Below are 25548 nucleotides of genomic sequence, written 5' to 3' on the forward strand. Positions count from 1 at the left end.
AGCCTGCTGCTCCCTGGAGAAGGACAAGAGCTTCTGGAGAAGGACAAGAGCTCCCCTGCCGACCCACAGCGGTCTGAAAGAGCCTAAGGATCTGCAGCTTAGCCAAATCACCCAAACGCCAGCTCCCCAGACAAGAGCTACCTATATAAGAAGGGCTATTTTAGGCCGGGGGTTTTGAGGTAGTTGGTTACACAGCAGTAACTAACTGGTACAAGTACTTTACAGCTTTGTTGAGGAGGACAGACCTACACATAAGAAATAAACATAAGGGTTTAATGGGTTTATGTTTCATAAACATATAAAATACTATGGATTAAATGTTAAATCAGTGCCACAGACAGCAAGTACTAAACATTTAGAACAGGCAAAGATTATTATTATAGGAAAACATGGCCTCAGAATTCATAAAAACAAGTGAAATGGGCACCAAAAATATGAGGAGTCACTCCAGGCAGTACTGCTCACACTTCACATGTTAGAAGCATGTCAGATGCAAAGGTGGGGAGGAGCACGGTCGTTCCGAGAGAAGGGCAATCCAGCTGGACTGGAGGATTTGTGAAGGAAAGACAAAGTGGGAAAGATAGCAAGGCAAGCGTTTGTATAGTTGATACTTTCGTATTAAGCAATAAGGAACTACTGTAGAGGTGACAGCAGCAAACATTGTGAATGTGCTAAAATGCTACTGAACTCAACACTTTTAAATGGTCAATTGCATGTTACATGAATTTCACCTCAATTAAGAAATTACAGAGCCACTGAAATTATTGACATGATCAAAGGACCATTTCAAAAGATTGTTCTAGTGATCATACAAATGGCTCTGACAAAAAACAAAATAAGGCCAGGCATGGCGGCTCATAATCCCACCACTTTGGGAGGCCAGGGCGAGTGGATCACCTGAGGGCAGGAGTTCAAGACCAACATGGTGAAACCCCATCTCTATTAAAAATACAAAAAATTAGCCGGGAGTGGTGGCAGATGCATGTAATCCCAGCTACTTGGGAGGCTGAGGCAGGAGAATCACTTGAACCTGGGAGGTAGAGGTTGCAGTGAGCCAAGATTGTGCCACTGCACTCCAGCCTGGGCAAGAGGGCGAGACTCCATCAATAAAGGACTTAACACAGAGAGACTGATTAAACAGCTATTATAATATTCTAGACACAAAAACAAAGGTCTAATCTACAGAGATAGTAGTGGAATGGGATGATGAGAAATAATAACTGACAAAACCAGGCAACCAACTGGATGTGGGGCACAAGAGAAAGGGTAAAATCCATCATTCGGAAGCCACGGCATCTGAATGAACTGTGTGGCATCTCAGGCATCCAAGTAGCACCAGAATATCTGGGGAATAATATTGTTCCAGAAAGAGCCTGTGAAGGATCCACAGCTCATGTATTATCAGTCAGCTCATTTATTTATTCATGCTTTTAACAAATATTTACTGAGCACCTACTCTGTGTCATGCACTAATACCGGCCTAGAAGATAGAGCAGTGAACAAAACACCAGAATCCCTTCCCATTCTTATATTCTAGTGGAGAGAGATAACGAATAACAAGATAGATCTGTAAACTACATATCCTATGAGAAAGTGACAAGTGCACTGGAGAAAAATATAATAGGGAAGGATGAGAGAGTGTCAGAGTTGAACAAAGACTAGAAGGAGATGCAGATGACTCACAGGGAGCCACATCCTTATACAATCCTCTCCTCTTTGTGGTAGGGGGAACTCGTAACTTGATTCTAACTAATAGGCTATGGCAAAGGTAATGGGTTATCACTCCTGTGATTATGTTATATATGGCAAAAGTGAAGGGATTTTGCGGATGTTACAAGTAAGGTCCCCAGTCAGCTGACTTCACATTCATCAAAAGGGAGAGTATCATGGTGAGCCTGACCTAATCAGGTGAGTCCATTCAAAGAGGGTCTAGAAGCCAGCCCCCTCCCCTGCTGGCCGTCAAGAAGTAAGCTGCCATGAGTTCTACAGCTTCAAGGAGGTGAATTATGCCGACAACCACATGAGCTTGGAGAGAACTCCAAGCCTCAGATAAGACCCCAGCTCTGTCTGACACCTTCACTTCCACCCTCAGCAGAAGATCCAGCTAAGCCATGCAGGCCCAGACATCTCACCCACAGAAACTGAGATAATAAATGTGTGTTGTATTGTTTTAAGCTGTAAAATACGCAGTCATTTCTTGCTCAGCAATAGAAAACTAAAATAGCGGGAAAAGAACTTTCCAGGCAGAATGGAAAAGAAAATGGCAGGCCCCAGGACGGTAGTACGCCTAGCGTGCTTAAAGAAAAGTAAGGTAGCTAGTGTGGCTGGAGTGGCACACGCAAGGCAGAGAGAATTAGGAGGTGAGGTCGGCGGGTAATGCAGGCAGTGGGCATGTCATGTATGGCCTTGCTGACCTCAGCACACGGAGACCCACTGGAGGCTTCCGACCTGACTTACACTTCAGAGGGTCACTTTGATATATTGAGAATATCCTAAAGGAGGAGAAAAACAGGTAGAAGCAGGAAGAAGACCAGTTAGGAGGCACTAATTCAAGGGAGAGATGATGGTGGCTTAGACTAGCGTAGGAAGAGTAAAGGTAGTGAGAAGTGGTCAGATTCTGAATGCAGAGTGAGTTAACAGGATTTGTTTTCATCTAAACGGAAAGTTGATATACTCCTACTCCTGCAAAACACAGAGGCTCCCAGAAAAAATCTTTACTATTACTATGATACATGCAGTCCAACTATTTCTTCCTTCTTTTTCTGATGTTTACTCAGATCACCCTGTCCTTTGATTTAGATAGCATCTTATTCTTAGCACCAGTTCCAGCCAATGAGAGGCATCAACCTATTATCTCCCTTTTACAAACCATGATCTAACTGTAAGTCAAACCACAAACTGGGAAGCAGTCTGGGCCAGCAACAACATTGGTTTTTTTGACTCCATTTCAAAATGTCTGACCCCATCAGAGGACTGCATTTTACGCAGACTGTTCCACCCAGCCTTATTACTCACACAGCCCAGAAAATACCTGACATCATCCCTACGAATGTGGCCAAATGCAACTTTGAATCGAGGATATTTTCTGCTCTCTGAGTTGCTCCAGAAAGATGAGAAAATCATCAGGAGAACACAGAGAGGTTGCAATAATAACAGAAAGGAGCCTTGGATATGATATGGAACTAATAGGCCATTTCCAATTCTCTTATTAAAATTCTCTCAGGCAAATCAGCTTTAACATAGGAAATGATAAAAGGTGCCGCTGAAGCCTCACAGTGGAATCTCATGAAGACTAGAAAATGGGAATTAAAAATCTACTAAGTCACCCTACTTCTTCCACACAACACCCAGAAGACAAAGTGCAACCACTTGCGCCAGCCAGGGTCATAATGAAGATCACAATAACAAGTCACAGGAAAGAACTGTGGTAAAAAACTAGCCTGAAGCTCAACAGGGAGCAATGCTAACAACAGCCCCTCAAGCCAAGGGAATTTTCTCAAAATGGCAGTTTGCTGAGAATTCTTGCAGCAATTCACTTTCATTGACTGCACTACTATAAACTCGCCACATGGGGGCACCGGCGTACTCCACACCCAAATGAAATTCCGGTTTTCCTAACCTGAGACACAGTGGGGCACTACTCGGTCTCCCACAGTGGGTGGTAGAAATACTGCGGCTAATAAAGGCCTAGACCAGCCAGAGAATATAAAGCTGGCCACGCTCACAAATAACATGCTGCAGTTTGTGGTGTGTTCAACGGTTCCTCGAAATCCCTGTTTAAAAACCACACTCCCTGGGACTCCAGCCCCTGGCCTCCTGTTCTTTCTCTCTCAGGTTCCAGGTGGCCTTTCTACTAACCAGTCTGGGATACACGTGTCCAGCCCTGGTCTCTCCATGGAGCTCACATCCTCCATCTCTAGCTGTATTCTAGTCACTGCAACCATCATTTCACTCTTAGCACTTCTATGAAGCCAGTTCCTCTTTCCTTACAGACCAACTGTCCCTCCAGATCTTCTGATTTCTCTATCAACAATATTCAACACTAACATTACCTGGTATGTTCCAGGCTTTATATGGATGAACTCACTCAATATTTGAAATAACAAAAGTCCAGTATCGTGTTCAAAAACACGTAGCTCCGGAAGGGTCAGAGCTAGCATCGGAATGCAGTTAGTCTCGCTCAGACTCAGTCTGAACCATTATGTTGTCATGCTGGGTATTTCCCTTCAAAGGGATATGTTTATATTTCCAGACTTCCACTAGTAACCAGCATGTTTTTGTTGGTGATAATAAAGTGAAAGCCTGGAGATTAAGGGACTTTCACTAAATTGTAAGGCATAAGTACAAGAACTAGGTCTTTCCGGTTGCTATACTTCTTTTTCCTTTTTTTTCTTTCTTTTTTTTTTTTTTTTTTGAGATGGAGTTTTGCTCTTATTGCCCAGGCTGGAGTGCAGTGCTCACCACAACCTCCGCCTCCTGGGTTCAAGCGATTCTCCTGCCTCAGCCTCCAGAGTAGCTGGGATTACAGGCATGCGCCACCACGCCCGACTAATTTTGTATTTTTAGTAGAGACAGGGCTTCTTCATGTTGGTCAGGCTGGTCTCAAACTCCCAACCTCAGGTGATCCACTCGCCTCAGCCTCCCAGAGTGCTGGGATTACAAGCGTGAGCCACCACGCCCGGCCTGATTGCTATATTTCTAGCACCTCACAAGATTCACAGCATATAATAAGCATTCGACACATACTTTTGGTGTGAGTTGGCTAAAGTCATACTCAAATCACCACGTGCACAGGCCAAGCGAGAAAAAAGTATTTCCAAGGGCCAAGTGTAGTTTCCACCAACAGGGATGCAGAATTGGTGACAGGAGCTGCTACTTTGAAAATAATGAGCAGAATGATCTCATTTCAAAGTCAGGACAAATGTAGGAAAGAAGAAAGAAAATAATCATAAAGGTATTTTAAGTGAAAAGGTCTATACAAATATTCAAAAAAAGGTACAGTGAAAAGGACAAGGTAGGGGAGTTGGGAGGATGGTGAGAAGGCATCTGTGGGGCGTGCGGAGGTAGGTGTCTGGGACCATGGATGTCCCATTTACACAGTAAAGCCTACTCTGTTGTCATGTTGTAAGATGGGCATTGTTTTTATATCACCTTACTTGTTTGATTTCTTATGTTCTAGAAAAACCAGCACTACCACCCTGCTAAAAAGTTTAGGTCATATGAACATGTGGAGGCTAGGCAATTATGAACTTGGTCAAATATGTTTATTCTTTTTATGCAAGGCTGAAAGCAGAATCTTTCTGACTAGTTATCTCTAATTAAATGTATGGTTTCTCTTGCTATCTTTTTTCATTCACGTGTTAAGCCGCTATTTAATGAGTGCCAATCAACTACAAACATACTAGGGATATAAGTGTGACCCAGGAAAATGTAGTCACATAGGCAACCTCATGCAAATAAAAAGGGGAAGTAGAGAGAAAGGGGACATCTAACCCAGACTCTGGATAGTCACAGAAGGCTTCCTAACTAATATGTAAGCTGAGACCTAAAGGGTGATTAAAGTTAACTAGGAAAGTATGGAAGGTAAAGAGCAAGGCAATGGCCTGGGAGTGAGAGAGCATGGTGGATCCCAGGGAGTGGAAGGGATAACACCAAGCTGGGGAAGGGGTGGGGAAGTGGACATTCTCACAGACAGTTGCTAAGAGTGTAAATTTATACAAATTCATGAATTTCTACAGAGAAATCTGGGGACATGTTCAAAGCCTTATCAAGGTGTACCTTTTGACCCAGAAATTTCATTTCTGGGACTTTACCTTATGGAAATAATCAAGCATACATGCAATGAGCAACAAGGAAAATAAACATGCCAAAGCTTATTAAAGCAAAATGTTTAAAACAACCTAAATGCCCAATCTATAGAGAGCTAGTTAAATAAACTACAATATAACCATATTTCAGACTCTACAATCATTACAAACTGCATTGAAGATTAATATTTATTGACATGAAAAAAATGTTTACTACTTATCTCTAATTGAAATACTACTTAAAGAGAAAAATGCAAGATATAGTACAGATCTATTTCAAAAATAAATGAGCAGAAGAGAGCTGCTTATTTCTGGATTGGAACATTATCAATGTTTTTAGCTCCTTTTTTGCTTATCTTTTTAATATTTCCTCAATGAAACTGTAATCCTTTTTTAATAAGAAATATTAGTTACTTACAACTTTTTTGAAGATTTAATTGTCCTATCAGTGAACTGAGATGAAGTAAGCCTTACATTCAGTTCTTGACCAGCACGTTATGAGGATGAAAAAGGAAGATGAACTCCAGGAAAGAGATCTAAATAGCACATCCCCACACCAATGCCCCTAAACCTCTACCTCTCAACACAGGAACAGGTGTTGACACGGACAGAGAAGCCTTTACCCACATCGTACCTGGACAAATCCAAATGGGAAGAAACGCTCTGTCTGCCCCTGGGAACCACGGTGGAAGGTTTTGCGCCAGTCTTCGATGAGTGCAGGGAATGTGCAATTGTACAGGTCCGTGTTATAATTTATATTGGACTCCCCTAAAAACAGTCCAAATTGCAAGGGGAGTTTGGAGTAGACTGCAAAAATGACCGCACATTACTCTCCTCCCTCTATCCATGCCCTGAGGTAGTGGTCTTCCCACAGTCTCTCTGGACTGGCCTTTTTCCAGCCAATGGGGCATCAGCAAATGTGATACAAGCAGAGGCTTGAAAAGTACTTCAAGTTTGGGCTCTGCCCTCTCCTGATGACCCTGGAATCCTGAGACTATTATACGAACAACAAATGAGTCTATACTGGCTTGCTAAAGGATAAGAGGCCACCTCAGAACGATGTTGCAACAGCCCCCAGACAATACATCTAGGGAGAGACCATCCTAGGTCATCCAGTCACCAGACAATCTGCCAGGTGGGTAAAGACACAAACGAGGTCCAAGCAGGAATGAGCTGAAGCAGCCCAGACATAAAAACTACCTGCTAACCCGCAGAACAGTGAGCTGAATAAAATTATAAAGTGATTGTTGCTTTAAGCCACTACGTTCTAGGGTGCTGTGTTACACAGCAAACGCTATCTGATACAATGGAGAAAGAGTACACTGAACACTTACCCTGGTACCACACCACCCCTTTCAGAGTCATATTGCGCAGTGGATGGATCATGGCATTCCAGAGGACAGAGTGCTTACTGGGACCAGTTACGGAATTATATGGAATGGACCTGAAATCATACGATGCACAAGTGTCACCAGAGAGCCAGTGATTGATCACCTAAGGGTCCCTAACTGGGCATCTATCCACTTTCACTTGTGGCAAACTTCTGATGAAAGCGACACAGAATTAAAACTGAATGGAAACTCCTTCTCTTGAAAACATGGGAATATTCTCCGAATTTCACCTCCGGGTTATTCCCAAAATAAGTGTATCAGTCAGCTCTCTATGGTAATTAAAGGTAATTTCTAAGGTAATTAAAGCCACAGAGAAGGAGTGTTTTATTGTTCAGTATCTCACATGGAGGGGGGAGCAATACATTTACTTAACTTTTCTTAAATAAACCTTCATTTAATGGACAGACATTTAGGTTGTTTTAAACTTTTTGCTTTTATAAGCAATGCCAGGAGTATCTTCCTTATAGCTAAGTCATTGCATATATGCTTAACTATATCCATAAGACAAATTCCCAGAAATGAAACTGCTGTGGCAAAGGGCATCTTTTTTAAGGCTCTGAACACGTTCTCAGATTTCTCTGTGGAATATTTATATGAATTTATCCTGTAGCTGCTGCTTGTGAGAAGCCCACATCCCCACACCCTCAGGATTATCCCTTCCACCCCCAGAGAGCTGGTCTAACGCTCACTCCTACTCTACTGCAGGCCATTCTTCCTGTTCCAAGTTGAATATCTTCACTCCCCCACAGGCAAGCTTTTACCCAAACTATACCAAGAGCTCAAACCCATCCTCCTCCCACAGGCCTTCCCAGCGTGAATGAGACACGGTCCGGGAAAGCAGGTCACATACTGCTCATCTCTACATCGACGTTAGTATCAGGATTTGTATTCGCTAGCCCTTTCCCTCCCCAAGTATTCTTCCTGATCCAGCCTTTCCTAAGCGGGTGTTCAGTCAGTGTACTGATACATTTCTTTGAGTACATGTTTACAACATTTGTTCTTCCTGTTAGATTGTTTATTCTTCTAGGCAATACAGCACAATGGTGAGGGGCACAGACCTTGAAGCCAGACTTGCCACTTACTAGTCACGCCCATGAGCAAGTTACTAAATCTCTCTGAAATTTGGTCTCTAATGTCTACACTTCAGTATGTTAATATATAATAATATATATTCAAAATATTAATAATGAATATATATAAAGTGCTTAGCACAGTGTCTGGCATATAAAAAGCTTTCAGTAACCACCAGCTATTACTATTATTAGGGAAAAAGATAATTTTTTTACATGTTCTCAAACAATTGTGGTGGCAATGACAGTGAGAATAATGCATTCCCTGTGCATGAATAAATTACATACATTCGACACTTAACTCCCCACAGAGGACCATGACCCTCTCTCTTACATAATTCCCTGGTAGGCTCTTTCTCAGACTGGAGAATGCTGTCTTACCCTTGTTTAGGAACCCCGCAGGCTTCCAGTGACCGTCCAGATGACCAGGCTTCAATGGGTGTCCCGCCCCAGCTGGAGGCGATCAGCCCGATGGGATACTGCAGAGTGTCATACAGGTGACGCCCAAAGAGCCAGCACACTGCTGACATGTACTTGAAATATCCGTGGCCTAAGTTTTCTGTGCAGAGAAACGGTTAAAGAAAAAGAGCCAGAGAAAGGTCGATGGATACAAACTGCAGCTGCTAGGTGGGTCTAGGTGAGAAGGGTGGGCAGAGGTCATTCTTCTGTTCTTTTCTAAGACTTTCAAAAGTAGGATAAGATTGAGAGGCACAGAGAAGACACAGCATCAAGACCAATATGCTGGTCTGAACACTATTATCTCTTCCAAACCTTCCCTAAGGAGAATCTTTTCCAAGGGAGAAAACCGTAACCTTAGTGATAGTTTCCTTTTAGCTGTCTTCATGTTTTTTCAGTTGCTCAAAACGCTTGTTCTCATAACAAGGAGATAGCACTCTCTGCCTGGGAGAGAGGCAGATATGATAGCGATTTTGCTCTCAGTCTGAGTATAAATAATTCACTTACATAACATGGAAGTTAAAACTCTCTGGCTAGGCAATAGACTTCCCTGTGCTTCCCATCACTTACAGGATCCACAGACTCTCGGATAATCAACGCTCTCCCGCAAATAGGTGAGAGGTGGGAAGGCCATCACGTCCCCATGCTACTCTCTTCTATGTGTCCCCTCTTACTCAGCCACTCATTCCCACTGAGCTCTGTGGAAGGGAAAAAGCAAGCAGGGGGCAGCTTAAAAAGAAATGTGTTTTGTTTTTTTTTTCTGGGTGGTTTTATATCCAATTTTATAGCTGTGGCAAAGAGGCTGGGCGCGGTAGCTCGTACCTATAATCCCAGCACTTTGAGAGAACGAGGTGGGTGGATCATCTGAGGTCAGGAGTTCGAGACCAGCCCTGCCAATATGATGAAATCCCGTCTCTACTAAAAATACAAAAATTAGCTGGGTGTGGTGGTGGGCACTGTAATCCCAGCTACTCGGGAGGCTGAGGCAGGAGAATCACTTGAACCTGGGAGGCGGAGGTTGTGGTGAGCCATGATGATGCCATTGCACTCTAGCCTGGGTGACAAGAGCAAAACTCCATCTCAAAAAAAAATAAATAAAAAATAAAAGTAAAAAAATAAAAATAAAGAGCTATGGTAAAGAAAACACAGACAGATAAGTGATGGGAAATTTGGCCCAAAGGGAAAGCAACAGAAGCCAAAACCAGTGTTTAAATTCTCAGCACAGTCTAACCCATTCATCCAATTACACTGCCCAGTAACCAACAGAGGCAAGAGTGAGCAATTTCATGTTAGGAAAAAGCTGGTGAAGAGGGGGGCATGCATGCGCACACCAGCATGGGATCAGTTCAGCCCAAGGTTTATTAACGACTGACTATGGCTAAGTCTCTGGCACTCCAAAAGTAGACAGTGCGATAGTGAGGATTCAAATCAATTCCAAAAGAATAAAAATGGACTGAGCACCTACCATGTGTCAGGAACTACTAGATGGATGGGAGACAGTGAGGAAAGTGATACAGAGACACATGGAACCTCTCCTCATAGGTCTTATAGTTGATAGAATAAGGCAAATAGGGCCGGGCATGGTGGCTCACGCTTGTAATCCCAGCACTTTGGGAGGCTAAGGCAGGTGGATCACGAGGTCAGGAGTTCGAGACCAGCCTGACCAACATGGTGAGACCCCGTCTCTACTAAAAATACAAAAAAATTAGCTGAATGTGGTGGTGTGTGCCTGTAATCCCAGCTACTCAGGAGGCTGAGGCAGGAGAATCGCTTGAACCTGGGAGGCAGAGCTTGCAGTGAGCCAAGATGGCGCCACTGCATTCCAGCCTGGGTGACAGAGCAAGATTGTCTCAAAAAAAAAAAAAAAAAAAAAAAAAAGAAAGAAAGAAAGAAAAAAGAATAAGACAAGTATTTAGTTGAATAAAAAATATGGCAAAAGATGGTAAGTGCCTCAAGAAGTACAAACAAGTATTAAAGAGTTTTAACACAAAGAAAGAATATCAAATGAGAGGCAGACCCTAAAAGGCCTAATAAAGACTGACCTCCCCGCCCCGCACCGCGCTTCCGCAATACTCTGTGCATCACTAGACCTTGCAATAACCATCTGCTCAGTGTTTCCCTTAGCTCACTACACTATTAGCAGATACTTCACCTGATTCACGTCTGTATCCCCAGCATCCAGGACATGATGGAGAGTCAGTGTTTGCTGACTGACTGAGAGTGGCTGTGGTTTCACTGACAGTAGGTAGAGGGGAGTGGTAAACAGGAGGGAAGAAGAGAGCTGGGGAAGCCTTAAACCATCAACAGGAGTTTAATAAACAGAGCTGGCACTCTAGGCAGAAGGAAAAATACGTGAAAAGCCACACAGAATAGGAAATATTCTGAGAGTATTTGGCTGGAGCAGAGATTATAAAAGAGAACAGCGGAAGATAAGACTGGAGAGGAGGTTGGAGTCATATCTTGGAGTAAAGAAAATGGAAACCCACTTGAAAATGTTTGAGAATGAGAATGTGGGGTGTAGGAAAAATAATAGATCCCAAAGACGTCCACACACTCATCCCTGGAACCTGCGGCTGTGTTACCTCGCATGGTGAAAGGCACTTTGTAGACATGATTAAGGTTAGGGACCTTGAGACGGGGAGAGTGTCCTGGCTCATGTAAGTGGCTCCAATCTAATTACAAGAGTCCTTAAAATCAGAAAACCTTTCCCAGCAGCAGTGATGTGATAACAGAAGAAGAGGTGGGAGGCCGGGCACAGTGGCTCATGCCTGTAATCCCAGCACTTTGGGAGTCTGAGGCAGGCAGATCATGGATGACTTGAAGCTACGAGTTCCAGACCAGCCTGGCCAACATAGTGAAACTCCGTCTCTACTAAAAATACAAATATTAGCTGGGTGTGGTGGGGCACACCTGTAATCCCGGCTACTCGGGAGGCTGAGGCAGAAGAATCACTCGAACCTGGGAGGTGGAGGTTGCAGTGAGCCAAGATCACATCACTGCACTCTAGCCTGGGTAACAGAGTGAGACTCTGTCAAAAAAAAAAAAAAAAAAAAAAAAAATACGGGAAGAGCAGGCGGGAGAGATTCCCAAAGTGGGAGAGATGGATCCTCTGTGCCCTTCCTAGATATCTGCATTGCCTCGCCTCTTTCAGGCTGCTACTGAAATGTTGCCTTTCCCCATCCCAGCACAAACACTTCCTATTGCCTCCCTTCCCTCACATATTTATTTGTTTTGTCTCATTAGCACATGTCACCCATTAACCTATCCTGTGATATCCACATTTATTCATTCAGCTTCTGATTTCACAAAGTGAAAACAAGTTCAGATAGCAAGGCATAATACATTATCCAAATGTGATTGAGTCCTGAGTTTTGGATACCATGTAGTAAGAGTTCATAGAGCAAAGGATTCATCCAAAAATTTACCTGAATCCATTCAGTTCCTGAGCTCTTTTATAGAGAGAATTCAGATAGTGTAAGACTGGATAGCATCAGACACTTTGTCTATAATTTACTTATTTTATGATTCACTTTCAGTATTCCCTTACACTAGACTGTAAGCTCCACGAGGTCAGGTATTCTGGCCTGTTTTACTCACTACGATATCCCCAGCACTTAGAACAGTGTTGAGCACATAGTAGGCACTCAAATATTTGTTAAGTGAATTACTACTTGTAAATGTAGGAACTTCTGAGCACCAAGGAAAGCATGCACAGGAGAAAAAGAAAAAGTCCAGGGGGAACACAGGGACCACCTCTGAGAGAAGGGAATGAAGAAGCAAAGAAAAAGGGACGGAGACAACAGAGGAGGAGAATTAGGAAAAGAAAGCACCAGGCAAGCAAGGAGGGACATGCAGTTTCTAACGGGGGTGGTCCGCAGTGCCGAATGTGGCAGAGGTCTCAGTTTTCTCATTAAAAGAAGGATAGTAACATCAAGGTGAACAAATTGTTGGGTGGAAGCAGAAGCCAGGTGACAAAGGCTGAAGAGTGAACACAGGGAAAGAGAGTGAAAAGAATGAAAACGGAAGATGTTCTAGAAAGGTTTAACAAAGCAAAGGAGAAAGATGAAGCATCTGAGAAGGGTGTTTGCGATGTTTACTGTTGTTTTGTTTTGTGTTTTGAGAATAAAAGAAAGGCTAAGCTCAGAGAGCAGGGACTGTGTGTCTGTTTGGTCACTGCTGTATTCCTGGGGCCTGGCACAGATCCTGACACAAAGCAGTCACGAAATGGAGAGTGGCTGGGTGCAGTGGCTCTCACCTGTAATCCCAGCACTTTGGGAGGCTGGGGTGGGTGGATCACAAGGTCAGGAGTTCGAGACCAGCCTGGCCAATATGGTGAAACCCCATCTGTACTAAAAATACAAAACTTAGCCTGTACTCCCAGCTACTGGGGAGGCTGAGACAGGGGAATCACTTGAACCCGGGAGGCGGAGGTTGCGGGTGAGCTGAGATCTCACCACTGCACTTCAGCCTGGGTGACAGACTGAGACTCCGTCTCAAAAAAAAAAAAAAAAGAAAGAAATGGAGAGCTCACGCTGAATGGACTGAAGGGAAAACCACAGTGCCTAAGGGATTAAAGAAGGCTCTGGAGAAAGGAGAACCCAAATCAGAGTTAGCCCTGAAAAGAGATCAGTCAGTTGTCTACAGACATAGAAACAAGGGAAGAAAGAGGAGTGGATTTGGAGTGAAGACATTGGCGAGAGATGCTGGCAGAGCCCATGCCGAAGGGCCTCGATATTTTCACTGAAGATGTTGAAGGAAGAGTCATTTCCCCACAGCAAGAGGGAAGATTTGTTGGTAGTCTTGGGAAGAAACCTGAAATAGTCACCACCAGGAAGGATGAAGAGTCAATAAGAAAGGAATAAAAGGCATGAGTAATAATAAATAGACATATAAGAACCAAATTCAGCCTTACAGAATCCACTTAGGGCACTAACCCACTATATAAGAGACAGCACGTTCAAGCTGTCACATACCTGAGGTGGGCTTAGACCATTGCAAGTCAACAGCGACAAGGTCCTCCAGCTCCTGCTCTGCTTGAATGGGAGAGACGGAGAGGATGCGGACAGACTGATAGGCAGCAGTGTTAGACAACTCCCTTGTAGCATTAAATATCTAGAAAAGAAATTGAAACATCATTTAACCTAGCTGGTGGTGAACTAGCCTGACACCTCTTAGTAAACATCAATCCTCTGAGCTGCTAAGCCTTCAATATACTGAGATCATATTAATAAACCAAAATCAATGGGCTGGACTGAATCACCTTGATCCACTTTTACCAAAAGAGACCATGATGAATCATGTTCCCAAAGAGGGTAGGAACATAATGAAATCTGTGATCTTAAGGAGCAGGTCTATGTTAGACAAGAGGAGCTGTGAAGTAGCTTAGGCTAAAGAATATTGCCCAGCACTTACAACACTCTGATACCTTGAAACTAAATACTTCTACTCTGAAAAAGTATCTCATAACACAAAACCAGACCAATTAACTTCTTTTTAAAATGGTGCTTAGGATACTATGTGGAACCAAAAAGGCCGTGAGGAGGTAGATTTGTCTAATCCACACCACACAAGAGAAGCCTGCTCAAAAGAAACACAGCTGAGAAATGACTGTTGAACTACTGAAACATAGTTGAACAACTGAACCATACTGGAATAAGTCTCAAAATGCATATACAGTTATCCTTTGTATCCACATGGCATTGGTTCCAGGAACCACACACTCCCACCCCCGGCCAAACCCCAGCACATCAAAATCTGAGGATTTTCAAGCCCCTTGTATAAAATGGCATATTTGTTTATAGCCTACAAACATCCTCCTGTATACTTTAAATCATCTCTAGGTTACTTATACCTAATGCAATGTAAATGCTATGTAAATATTTGTTATATATGTTAAGCAACCCTAATCTGAAAATCCAAAATCCAAAATGCCCCCAAATCCAAAATTCTTAGTGTGCCAACATGATGTCAACAAGCAGAAAATTCCACACATAAATAACACAAATTTTGTTTCATGCACAAAATTATTTTAAAATATTGTACAAAATTACCTTCAGGCTATGCGTATAAGGTATATAGGAAACATAAATGAATTTCAGGTTTACACTCGGGTCCTGTCCCCAAGATATCTCATTATGTCTATGCAAATATTGCAAAAATTGCAAAATCCAAAAAAAATCCGAAATCTAAAACACTTCCAATCTCAAGCAGCTTCAGAAAAGGGATACTCAACCCATATGTATTGTTTGTTCAATGTGTATTATTTATTGTTGTGTGTCACTTTTAATTTTAATTCTTCAAATATTTTCTATCCATGGCTGGTTGAATCTGCACATGTGGAACTGGTGGATACTGCAGGCTGACGGTATCCTCATCTCGGTCTTGGTAATTCACCAAAGAAAAGCAAGGGAGGCATGGAGACTGGAAAGATGGTATTCAGGGTAACAGCTCAGAACAGTCCCAAGGAATTAAAGAAAAGGGTCCATCCAAAGATAAATCATGTTTTCCCAAATCACTTTATTAAACCTCATCAATTGTCAGGAGTATGAGAGGAGTGGCTTAGGGTTTTGGAGTCTTGCTCTGTTGCCCAGGCTGAAGTGCAGTGGCATGATCTCGGCTCACTGCAAGCTCTGCCTCCCGGGTTCATGCCATTCTCCTGCCTCAGCCTCCCGAGTAGCTGGGACTATAGGTGCCTACCACCATGCCTAGCTAATTTTTTGTATTTTTAATAGAGACAGGGTTTCACCGTGTTAGCCAGGATGGTCTCGATCTCCTGACATCGTGATCCACCCACCTCGGCCTCCCAAAGTGCTGGGATTACAGGTATAAGCCACCACGCCTGGCCTCAGTTCTTTCTTTGTTAGTCCAGTAAAGCATCATTGCTCTATATGAACTTATGCACGAGTGCTATTTCCTCTCATCCTGACTTTTCAGTTATTTTTTTATTTTAAAACAAATATATCAGAAATATTTTGTTTTGGTTTTTTATTTGTGTGTTTCTTCTTGAGTCCTTCCTATCCCCCTGGACCGGCCCAGCTTCTCCCAAAACAAAGGGCCAACAGGAGCATCAGGAAGCCCAGTTACCGCTCGCCTCAGGGAGCAGGTGCTCCAGCTGAGTCGGGGCTGCCACAGCAGTGAGAGGCACAGGAGGCTGGGTACGTTCCATTGGCCACTGGTCACAGAGTGTGCAGCTGGCTCGCTTTCCACCCCCACCCACCCACCGCAGAGAATACAGCTGGCCCTCCAGCCACAGCGTAAGAGAAACACTGAAGCAGCCGAGTGTCCCATGGTGCATTTCACTGAAAGATGCTGCCCCTTGAATCTCTCTGGACTTGCCAGTGAGCCGGCTGTGCCCAATAAGATGGCCAGATGGAAATGAGATAGCTCTTTTGGTCACAGTGGGAGTCACAACCTGAAATGCTCCCTTGGTAGCAGCAGCTCTAGGCTATCAGGGTTACTGGTCTTCCCATTCTCAAGAAAATTCCATAGGAAATCCAGACCTGTTTGTTCAGGATCATACCTGGCAGGTTAATGTGAAGTAAACACGAAGGAGTAAGAACAGGTTAATGCACTCACAGTATATCTGGCAGGGAAATTATTTTTCAGCAGCAAGTACCTGTAAAAAGCCACCTCCTTTGGAATTCAATTCTGCACTAAGCACTCAGGATCCTATGTTGCTTCCATGGAAACAGTGGATGAAACTGCTTTCATTCTCTCCACCCACACTAGCTTCCGCACTGACTGGGAACTCAAGTGCCTCATCGCAGTGAGACGCCAGCTTGGGAGGCAGCATGGGAGAACATGCTACTTGTCTTTTAGACCCGTTGCTAACACTGTAGAGTACTGTGAGGCCGATAGAGTCAGAATGGTTGGCATTCTCCTGTATTGATACCAGCACACGGAACTGGATCCAAAACATTGACTGGAAAACTTCCATTTTCCAATTCACATTTGCGTGTAATTTCAAGCCCAAACTTGAAAGCCACAGAGAGTGTCAACAAAAATGGGGGTGGGGACCATTCCTTCCGTACCTGACAATGTAATGACAATTACTTCAGAAATTGGTATCCTTTCCCAATGACTAGGCCTTTTTGATGAAAGCATTTCCTCGGGGATATGGGCAGCAAACTTAGGAATAAAGAGATTGCAGGAAGATTTTCATTTAAATGACACTTGGTTCCCCTGCTGATGAAAGGGGAAGACTTACTCCATCTGCTGAGATCAGATTTCATCTCATCAAACACCGCAGTGTAATTATTTTTCTACCAAGTATTTAAATGAGGATGTAAATGAATACCAAGGTATTTGAAGTCATTAACGCCACAGAGGCTGGGAGAGAGCACTGCTTCCTCTCTAGGGACTGGACCGTTCACCATCAAAGCAGCTGCTCACTGGTGTTCATTTTGCAACCTTTATACCACATTCTTGAATTAATGAAGACACGTCAAGAATCTATTTCCTCAGAGAATCTTGGCATGGGGTCTGCATGGGGGAGCAAAGCATGCATGTGAGTGTGTGTCTGTGTGCACACACACACACAGAAGGACAGAAATTTTATTTACTTAAAAGAATTTGGAAATTCTGTAAGTTATTTTACCTTCTACTATGGTAGCAGTTCTAAAATTGAGGAGATAACTATTAAAAAAAAAAGCCAGCCTCATAAGTCCTGTGAATCTTTTGTTGGAATGTGGTACCAGCCCTTCTCTTCTGGATCTTAATTTCTCTGTTTGTAAAATAGGAATGTGGGGAGTTCTGAGATATTGGAAAATGGGTTTCCTGATGGATATTGGCCATCTTTTTCTGAGCATAACTAGAAATATCCAAGTCTTAAGACCTACCCTGACTTAGGAGGCGACAGATGAACATTTAGACTCTTCTCCATTTATAAACATCTCACTCAGCGTTATAAATAACACTCAATTTTAAAATTCCACTTTACCCTAACAACAAGATGGGCATACAATCTGCCATTTCCTCGATTTGAATGTGAAGAGTGGTAGGTTATAGTGGAAATCTTACCTCCTCAGAAAAGTCACATGGAAGGAGGGAAGGAGAAAGACTCGCGGGTGTGTGTGTGTGTGTGTGTGTGATGTGTGTGTGTGATGTATGTGTGTGTGTTGGGGGTTTGTAGGAGGAAAGGAGCAAAAGGAATAAAGGGGAAACCATGTAGAACATCCTTTTAATCAAAAAATAAGGTTCCACAGACTGTTAAGAGACTGGAAACTTGGCTTTTGGTACTGTCAGCACCTAAAATGTTATCTTGCAAACTAAGTGCATGATTTAAACAAAAATAAAAAATAAATATTAACACTTGGATGTTTCAGATGGAATTTTTTTCTGTTCCCCTATATCCCAGAGCTTGGAGACCTAGCTTTATACAGAAGATGCTTAGGGGTCAATTCTAGGCAGAAAAAATATGTTTACTCTTAACAATCAAAATCTGATTTAGCTTGACAGAAAATGGGATGGGATCCCTTGGCATAGACTGCTGTTGAGAAAGCGACTATATAGATACAAACAGATCTGGTCTATGCCTTTCTGTGCAAACAGGGAACTGCAATTACAGCATTAAGAAAAACACTGTTTTCCTTAATGAGTTAACAGCAATTCTGCTTCTATACAAAACCATCCTTTCTATAGAGAAATAAAACTTTGATTTTGCTCCCACTCTCTTATGATAAAAGAGAGTCCAGTCAAAGTTCAGTTTAATAAACATTTTAATTCAAAAAGCCCAGCATGGGTAACATAGCAAGACCCTATCTCTATAAAAAATAAAAAATCAGCTGGGTATGGTGGCTAACACCTGTAAGCCCAGCTACCCAGAAGGCTGAGGCAGGAGGAACCCTTGAGCCCAGGAGTTCTAGGCTGCAGTGAGCTATGATCATGCCACTGCACTTCAGCCTGAGTGACAAAGAAGGACCTTATCTCTTAAAAAAAGTGGGGGGGCCTTCCATATATACAAATAAGACAGAACATAAGAGTAAATAAAATGTTGATAAGGAAGACTTCAATGCAAGAATTTAAATTCTAAATCAGAAAACTAATGATGAAATGAAGTAGATAGGTTCAGAGCAAGATCATTTTAGTAGCATTATGTAGTAGTAGACTACAAAAAGAAAAAAACAGAAAAAACTAAGAAATAGAAACAAAATAAATCATAGAGTATATGAACGTATTGTATTTCATAAATTTTTCTAAAAGAGATGAATTGAAGTAATGGTCTAGTTCTCAACTCTCAGGTTTACATCTCAAATTTAATATTTCTCAAAGGAATGATTAAAAGGCAAGAAAACAGGCCAGGCTCAGTGGCTCACGCCTGTAATCCCAGCACTTTGAGAGGCCGAGGCGGGTGGATCACCCGAGGTCAGGAGTTCGAGATGAACCTGGCCAACATGGCGAAACCCCATCTGTACTAAAAATACAAAAATTAGCCGGGCATGGTGGCGCATGCCTGTAATCCCAGCTACTTGGGAACCCGGGAGGTGGAGGTTGCAGTGAGCTGAGATTGTGCCATTGCACTCCAGCCTGGGCAACAAGAGAGAAACTCCGTCTCAAAAAAAAAAAAGGCAAGAAAATAAAAATCAACTTGAGAAGAACCTCAGTTTTGGAGAAAGTGCTAGAGAAAACAATGCTGCCTCTAAGTTCTTAACCTATATAGAATACATTAGCACCAATCAATAACTACCAATTTAATCAATAACTTATCTCTTAAGATTGTTAAGTCAAAGTAATGAATTCATTCAAAGCACTTCGAACAGATCTTGGTTCATGGTACTCACTAAATAGAAACAGCCCTGTTTCTCCTTGTTGTCCCCTTATTCCTCCTTCTTTTCCTTCTTCATCACCAACACTATGTATTATTGCTGAGACTCTCCAAATTACCTGTAGCACAGTCATCTGCATGTTACTCTGCCCACTACAGAGCCAGACATCTCCAAACAGGACATCATGAACTCTCAGGGTGAAGTTCATTTTCTCCAAAGTCTGTTGTGCCATCACTTCGAAAGGTCCTCCAGCCTTCATAGGATCCAGTACCACCATCCAGGTATCAAAGTGAGCTGAAATAGTAACAGGACGCCAAGGAATTAATCAATCAATTAAAATGAAATTAAACCCCAATTATACTCATTTGTGGCTATTCCCAGCCTCTGTAATAAACTGAATTCAAAGCTATGAAGATTGGCCAAATTTCAGCTAAGAGGATAGAACTAACACGAGCAGCAGCATTTTTATCCTTAATCTGTACCAATCCCTCCTTACTTTTAACTGAAGCATTTACAAAAAAAGTAAGTTACCCAGTTATAATCCTAAATGAGGATAGTCAAAAATACATGCAGATTAAAATTCAAGAGTTTAATAGAAAACATAAAAGAGAAATTCTTATTATACTATCCAGCTGTCAAAATTAACATAATTTCATCTTATAGTGCCCCAAACTAACTTGCAATTACTCAATCGAATGTGACCACAGGGTAGAGAAAATCAATGATAATCTGGAACTTCCCCTGGCTTGACAGTATCACCCTTGTGCCTTCACTCCCCACCTCCTCCTGTGTTGCTAACAAGCATTAACACTACCAGTGGTCTGGGTTTTCCGAACAGCAAACTGTTGAGTGGAGAAACTGACACATCAAAAAGTAGTGGGAGGCATATAAATTAATGTCTCTGTGAAAAAGATATTCCAATTTGCCCAATTAATTATTTTCACAGAGTTATTTACAAGACTTAAGGCTTTGGGACTCAACTAGGGAGATGAGAAGCTACCTGAGACCCTATTTCAGAAATTCATAGCATATTCCCTAGAACCACCCTATTACCCTCCTACCTCTCATCACTCACCAGACCACCCCTGCCAACAACATACTTAGAAGCTTCAGGAAAATATCTTCAAAATGGCAAAAACTGTGCCAAGGAGAACCAAACAACATGAACAAGGTTGATAAAACAAGACTGGGAAAACAGAAAAAAAAATGAGAATTAACATTTTAAAATAAATACTCTTGGCATTATGCCAAAGAATACGAACTGATTTATAATTCATACCCATCAGATCAAAGTAAATTCAAAGGGAAAGACTGATAAGAACTGGAAATGGAGCATCCTAAAATGATTACATCCAATTTACGAGGAATAATAATTCTAAAAATACCATCCAAGGGCCTACTATGTACTAGACACTGCAAAGTTCTTTCCAATCAGCAAGAGCTAAGCAGAAGCATGAGATGTCCTAATGTACAACAGGTGACTAATAAAAACTCAATTCATACAGGATTTCTCAGAGTCCTGGGGAAAATGTCCAAAAGCCCTAAGACATCAGGGGAAGGGTGCATGCTTGCTCCTCTTAAAAGCATAAGCAACTGAGCTTGCTACTCCCATCCCTAAGTGGTTAATTAAATCTAAAACCAAATGTTCGGTATTGTTTTTATACCATCAGTAGCCACACGTCAACGTATTAAATGTATAATTCACCTAAACCAGAAAAATCACTGTTTTGGAAACAGTGGGCAGCTAGGACAGATTGTGTCGCACAGGTGTGATGTGTTCCATATGGCTCACACTTCTGAGCAGGCAGACACTCCAATCTGTCCCAACTCCAGGCTTGCCAAGGTCTTTCCAGGCTTCCTGTACTGACACATCTTACTGGAGCTCTGCCCTTCTGCCACCAACGTTATTCACTTATGATGGTGAGGTCAACCCCCAGAAAACCTAGGACTATTTCTTAGCCTTCTATTGCTATACAATTGATTCCTATTCACTGCTGTTAATTGGGTATTTACACTTAGCCTCAACCCAGACAACATGGCTGGTGAAGAAAACTACCTTCACCAGAGGTTCTAAAAAACTCTGCTACCCAGTAATAAAAAGACAATGCCAAACTATTTGGGCAAAACATGGCAATACCATCCTACTACAACCAGAGGATGACTCCCTCTAGGGCCTAAGGAGTAGAGAGAACTAGGCATCAAGACCTGAGCCTTATTCCCAAGAACTGCCTCCCAGAGGAACCGCCTTCCAACTTCCACAAAGACCTCAGAAAACTTCCTCCTGGGCTAGTCCTCAAGATGTTAGTTTCTAGCATTTTTCCTTTCCTACTTGATAAAAGAAAACTCTGGCAAGGCACACAGCAGCTCATGCCTGTAATCCCAGCACTTTGGGAGGCCAAGGCAGGTGGATCACTTGAGGTCAGGAGTTTGAGACCAGTCTGGCCCACATGGTGAAACCCCGTCTCTACTAAAAATACAAAAATTAGCAGGGTGTGATGGCACGTGCCTGTAATCCCAGCTACTCGGGAGGCTGAGGCAGGAGAATCACTTGAATCCAGGAGGTGGAGGCTGCATGAGCTGAGATCGCACCATTGCATTCCAGCCTGGGCAACAAGAGCAAAACTCCATCTCAAAAAAAAAAAAAGTAAAGTAAACTCTGACAATAACAAGTGTTAAGAACAGTTAACTTCCAGGCAAGTCAGGGAAACCCTGATGCACTCCAGAGAGGTTACTAATGGTTAAACCAACTCAGAGACAGTTCATTTAAAACAATAAGGATTTGCTCCTATGTAAGTCTATACAAAGGACAGCAGCACCTGTGAAGACTGTTTCTTAGACCAAAAGCAAGGGTGGGATTAAAAAGGCAAAAAGCCACCATGTTTCATAAGAACTGCCTAGCCCTTGGCTTATCAGTTCAGGACTGGTTTGTTGAAATAGAGCTCACCACAGGCCAATCAAGTTTGGTTAAGAGTTTTTAGAAACAGTGGTGACCCATGAAGTCCATAAGCTTGAGTCCAAATAATAAACTTGAGTCACTAACCACAAAGAGTTCACCATCTAGCTGCTTTTCTACTGATGTGGATCGGCTTTCTGAACAAGTTGCTCTCCATCCTTCTTTTGGGCCCTAATCACTTGCTATCAGCAATTCCAGGCCAGGCCCAGGTTTCTGTAAATCTTCATTTTCAGTGCACTCAAATCTCCGCTTCCTCAAATTTTTTCTTGTGCCACCTAGGAAGATTAATTCCCTTCCTTCATTATACAGCTACTTAGAGTGCTTAGTATGCCATGTACTCCATCAATTAAATAGTAGGTAGTAAACCCCATCCCTGGGTTACACTGACAAGAAAGCCATGCAAATTGACTAGGGCCTTACATTCTCATGTCTAAGGGTTAGCATTTCTAGTGAACTATTTCCTTTTTTTTTTTTTTGAGACGGAATCTCACTCTGTCTCCAGGCTGGAGTGCAGTGGCGCGATCTCGGCTCACTGCAGGCTCCACCTCCTGGGTTCAAGCAATTCTTCTGCCCCAGCCTCCCAAGTAGCTGGGACTACAGGCGCCTGCCACCACACTCAGCTAAATTTTTTTTTTTGCATTGTAGTAGAGACAGGGTTTCACCGTGTTGGCCAGGATGGTCTCGATCTCCTGACCTCATGATCCACCCGCTTCAGCCTCTGGAAGTGCTGCGATTATAGGCGTGAGCCACCGCACCTGGCCTCTGGTGGCCTATTATTGTTGCTCTTCTCACATTCCAGCCAAGGGCAGTGAAAAACTCTCTGTCTCCACCTTCTCTCCACCTCACAATTCACTCCCACCTCAAAATGGGAAGAACAAGCACACGATCAAAGGAAAAAAGGAAAATAATTTGTCTAGAGACATAGTCATAAAGTGCTTTCTTGTTTTTTCTTTTTGCTACTCATATCAGATGTTAATTATTTTGTTCTATTATTGTGCCAAAATCTCAGATGCCAAGAAGAGAAAAAGGAAAATTATCCATGACCATTCCCTTCCCGAGAACAACCTAGAGATGAAAAAAGAGGCCCCGTTCACTTCCCCCCCAACCCCCACCCAACAGAACCCTAGTTCCTCACTAGCTGCAAAGTGGCTCAGTGGTTTGTAGAAATGGCTTGGAAGTCAAGAAGGCCTTACTGCCTACACTGCCCCTCACCAAACTACATTTATTCTGTTGTAATCTTAAGTTCATCTCCACCACCAAATATGAATGCAAAGGAAAAAAAGCTTAAGTGCTTTTATATCATTAAAACTGCCCATGCAAGTTACTTACACTATAGCCTGTGGTGGCAGACACATCCTAAGGTGACACCCCAAAGTCACATGCTTGTGTGGCTGGCAGAATCTGTGACTGGCTTCCAACCAACAGAAAATGGCAAAGGGAATGAGATGTCACTCTTGTGTTAGATAATGTTATATGGAAAAGGTGAAGGGATTTTGCAGATGTGATTAAAGTCCCTAATCATTTGACTTTAATAAAAATCAAGATTTTCCTGGGTTGGCATACATAATAAGGTGAGCTCTTTCAAAGAGGATCTAGAGGTCAGAGATCTGAAACAGCAGAGGTGCTGCCATGAGCTCAACACCTAAATGAATTCTACCAGCAACGCAAGGGAGCTTAGAAACAGGTAACTCTCTACTCGCACCTCCAACGGGAACACAGCCTGGCCCACACCTTGATTTCAGCCTTGTGCGACCCTGAGTAGAGAATCCAGCTAAACCATAACCAGACTTCAGACCTGTAGGAATTGTGAGATAGTAAAAGAGTGTTGTTTTAAGCACCTAAGTTTGTGGCAATTTATTATGCAGCATAGAAAACTAGTATGCAAATTAGCCAGGCGTGGTGGCGGGTGCCTGTAATCCCAGCTACTCAGGAGGCTGAGGCAGGAGGATCACTTGAACCTGGCAGGCACAGGTTGCATTGAGCTGAGATCACACCTCTGCACTCCAGCCTGGGTGACAGAGCAAGACTCCATCTCAAAAAAAGAAAAGAAAATTGGTATGCATGCCAACCAGGGGCAGGGAGGGTTTTAGGCTTTTGTATTATTTTAAGGTAGAGAAAATATATCTATTTACCTCAATCATGATGACAAATATAGACAGACACACCCCCATTTTATCACCTACGTACATACACCCCTACCATGTATGTCAAAGTGAGAGGATATGCCTGGTTTTCCCTGCTTGTATTCCTCGTGTCTAAAAGAATCCTCTTACCTCATTTGACAACATCGTTGGAACCAACCCAGTACCTGACCATGGTCCCAATCATCCCTCAGGTGTTAATTTTCCCAAAGTCTCAGTGTCAGTCTGCTGGACAACCACCTTTATGCTGTTATATCTTACTTTGTTCTGGGTTTCCAGGGGACTATGGGTAATAAGTTAAATATTACCAGAGGTAGACAAAGCAACAAACTCAGGTAATGTTGCTGAAAATCTCAGAGTCCTCATTAAAATCTAAACCAGAAATCCACCCTTCAGTATTCTCTGTGGTATGTCTTTTGAGAGACATATTTTGCCTATGAAATTTCTTACATGTCTACCTCCTTTATTCCAATTAACACTTCATCTATTTTGCTTCACGGGCAGAACAAAGCAAGATACCCATTGCAGCAGGTTTGCAGATCTCTCTAAACTCAAATATCTTCCCCTTTTCTACCAAGTAAATGTGGAAAGTCTAATAAACAGGCCCCCACCACCACCAATAACATCAACCCCTTTTCCTGTGAAATTATCATTCGTACCCATGAATCACTCAATTCTCTTAACTTGCTGCTGGTTCTTTTAACTACGAATGATACATCCCCTTGCAGTGAAGCAGCTGGAGCACTACTTGAGCCTAAACTACTAAATGTGAAAGGATGGAATGGGGGAGTGAGTTCTTGAGAGATGGGCACTATTTGTATTCTTCTCTCTACTTTCCTAGGGTTTCTGGCTCAGTGTTTTAGACACAGTAAGCCCTCACTCGGTGTTTATCAAATTCAACTCAAGATAAATGAGCAGCTTCGCAATCACTGTAAAGGAAAAGGGAGGCTCCTCCCCTAATTATTAC

At 42.6% G+C, this 25548-nt stretch overlaps 1 protein-coding gene across 1 annotated transcript in view; it reads right to left on the reverse strand.

The window, feature by feature from the left end:
* The window catches only part of SIAE (sialic acid acetylesterase), a 38946-nt gene that overhangs the window by 6048 nt on the left and 7350 nt on the right, over positions 1-25548 (reverse strand). Inside the window, exons 3-7 of the mRNA XM_050755606.1 lie at positions 19606-19781; positions 13698-13836; positions 8650-8827; positions 7142-7251; positions 6442-6575 (exon numbers count right to left, since the gene is read on the reverse strand). Coding sequence (XP_050611563.1) covers positions 6442-6575; positions 7142-7251; positions 8650-8827; positions 13698-13836; positions 19606-19781 — 737 coding nt within the window. The remainder of the gene's footprint in view (positions 1-6441; positions 6576-7141; positions 7252-8649; positions 8828-13697; positions 13837-19605; positions 19782-25548) is intronic.

Source organism: Macaca thibetana, chromosome 14 (genome assembly GCF_024542745.1).
Source record: "Macaca thibetana thibetana isolate TM-01 chromosome 14, ASM2454274v1, whole genome shotgun sequence".
Taxonomy (NCBI): domain Eukaryota; kingdom Metazoa; phylum Chordata; class Mammalia; order Primates; family Cercopithecidae; genus Macaca; species Macaca thibetana.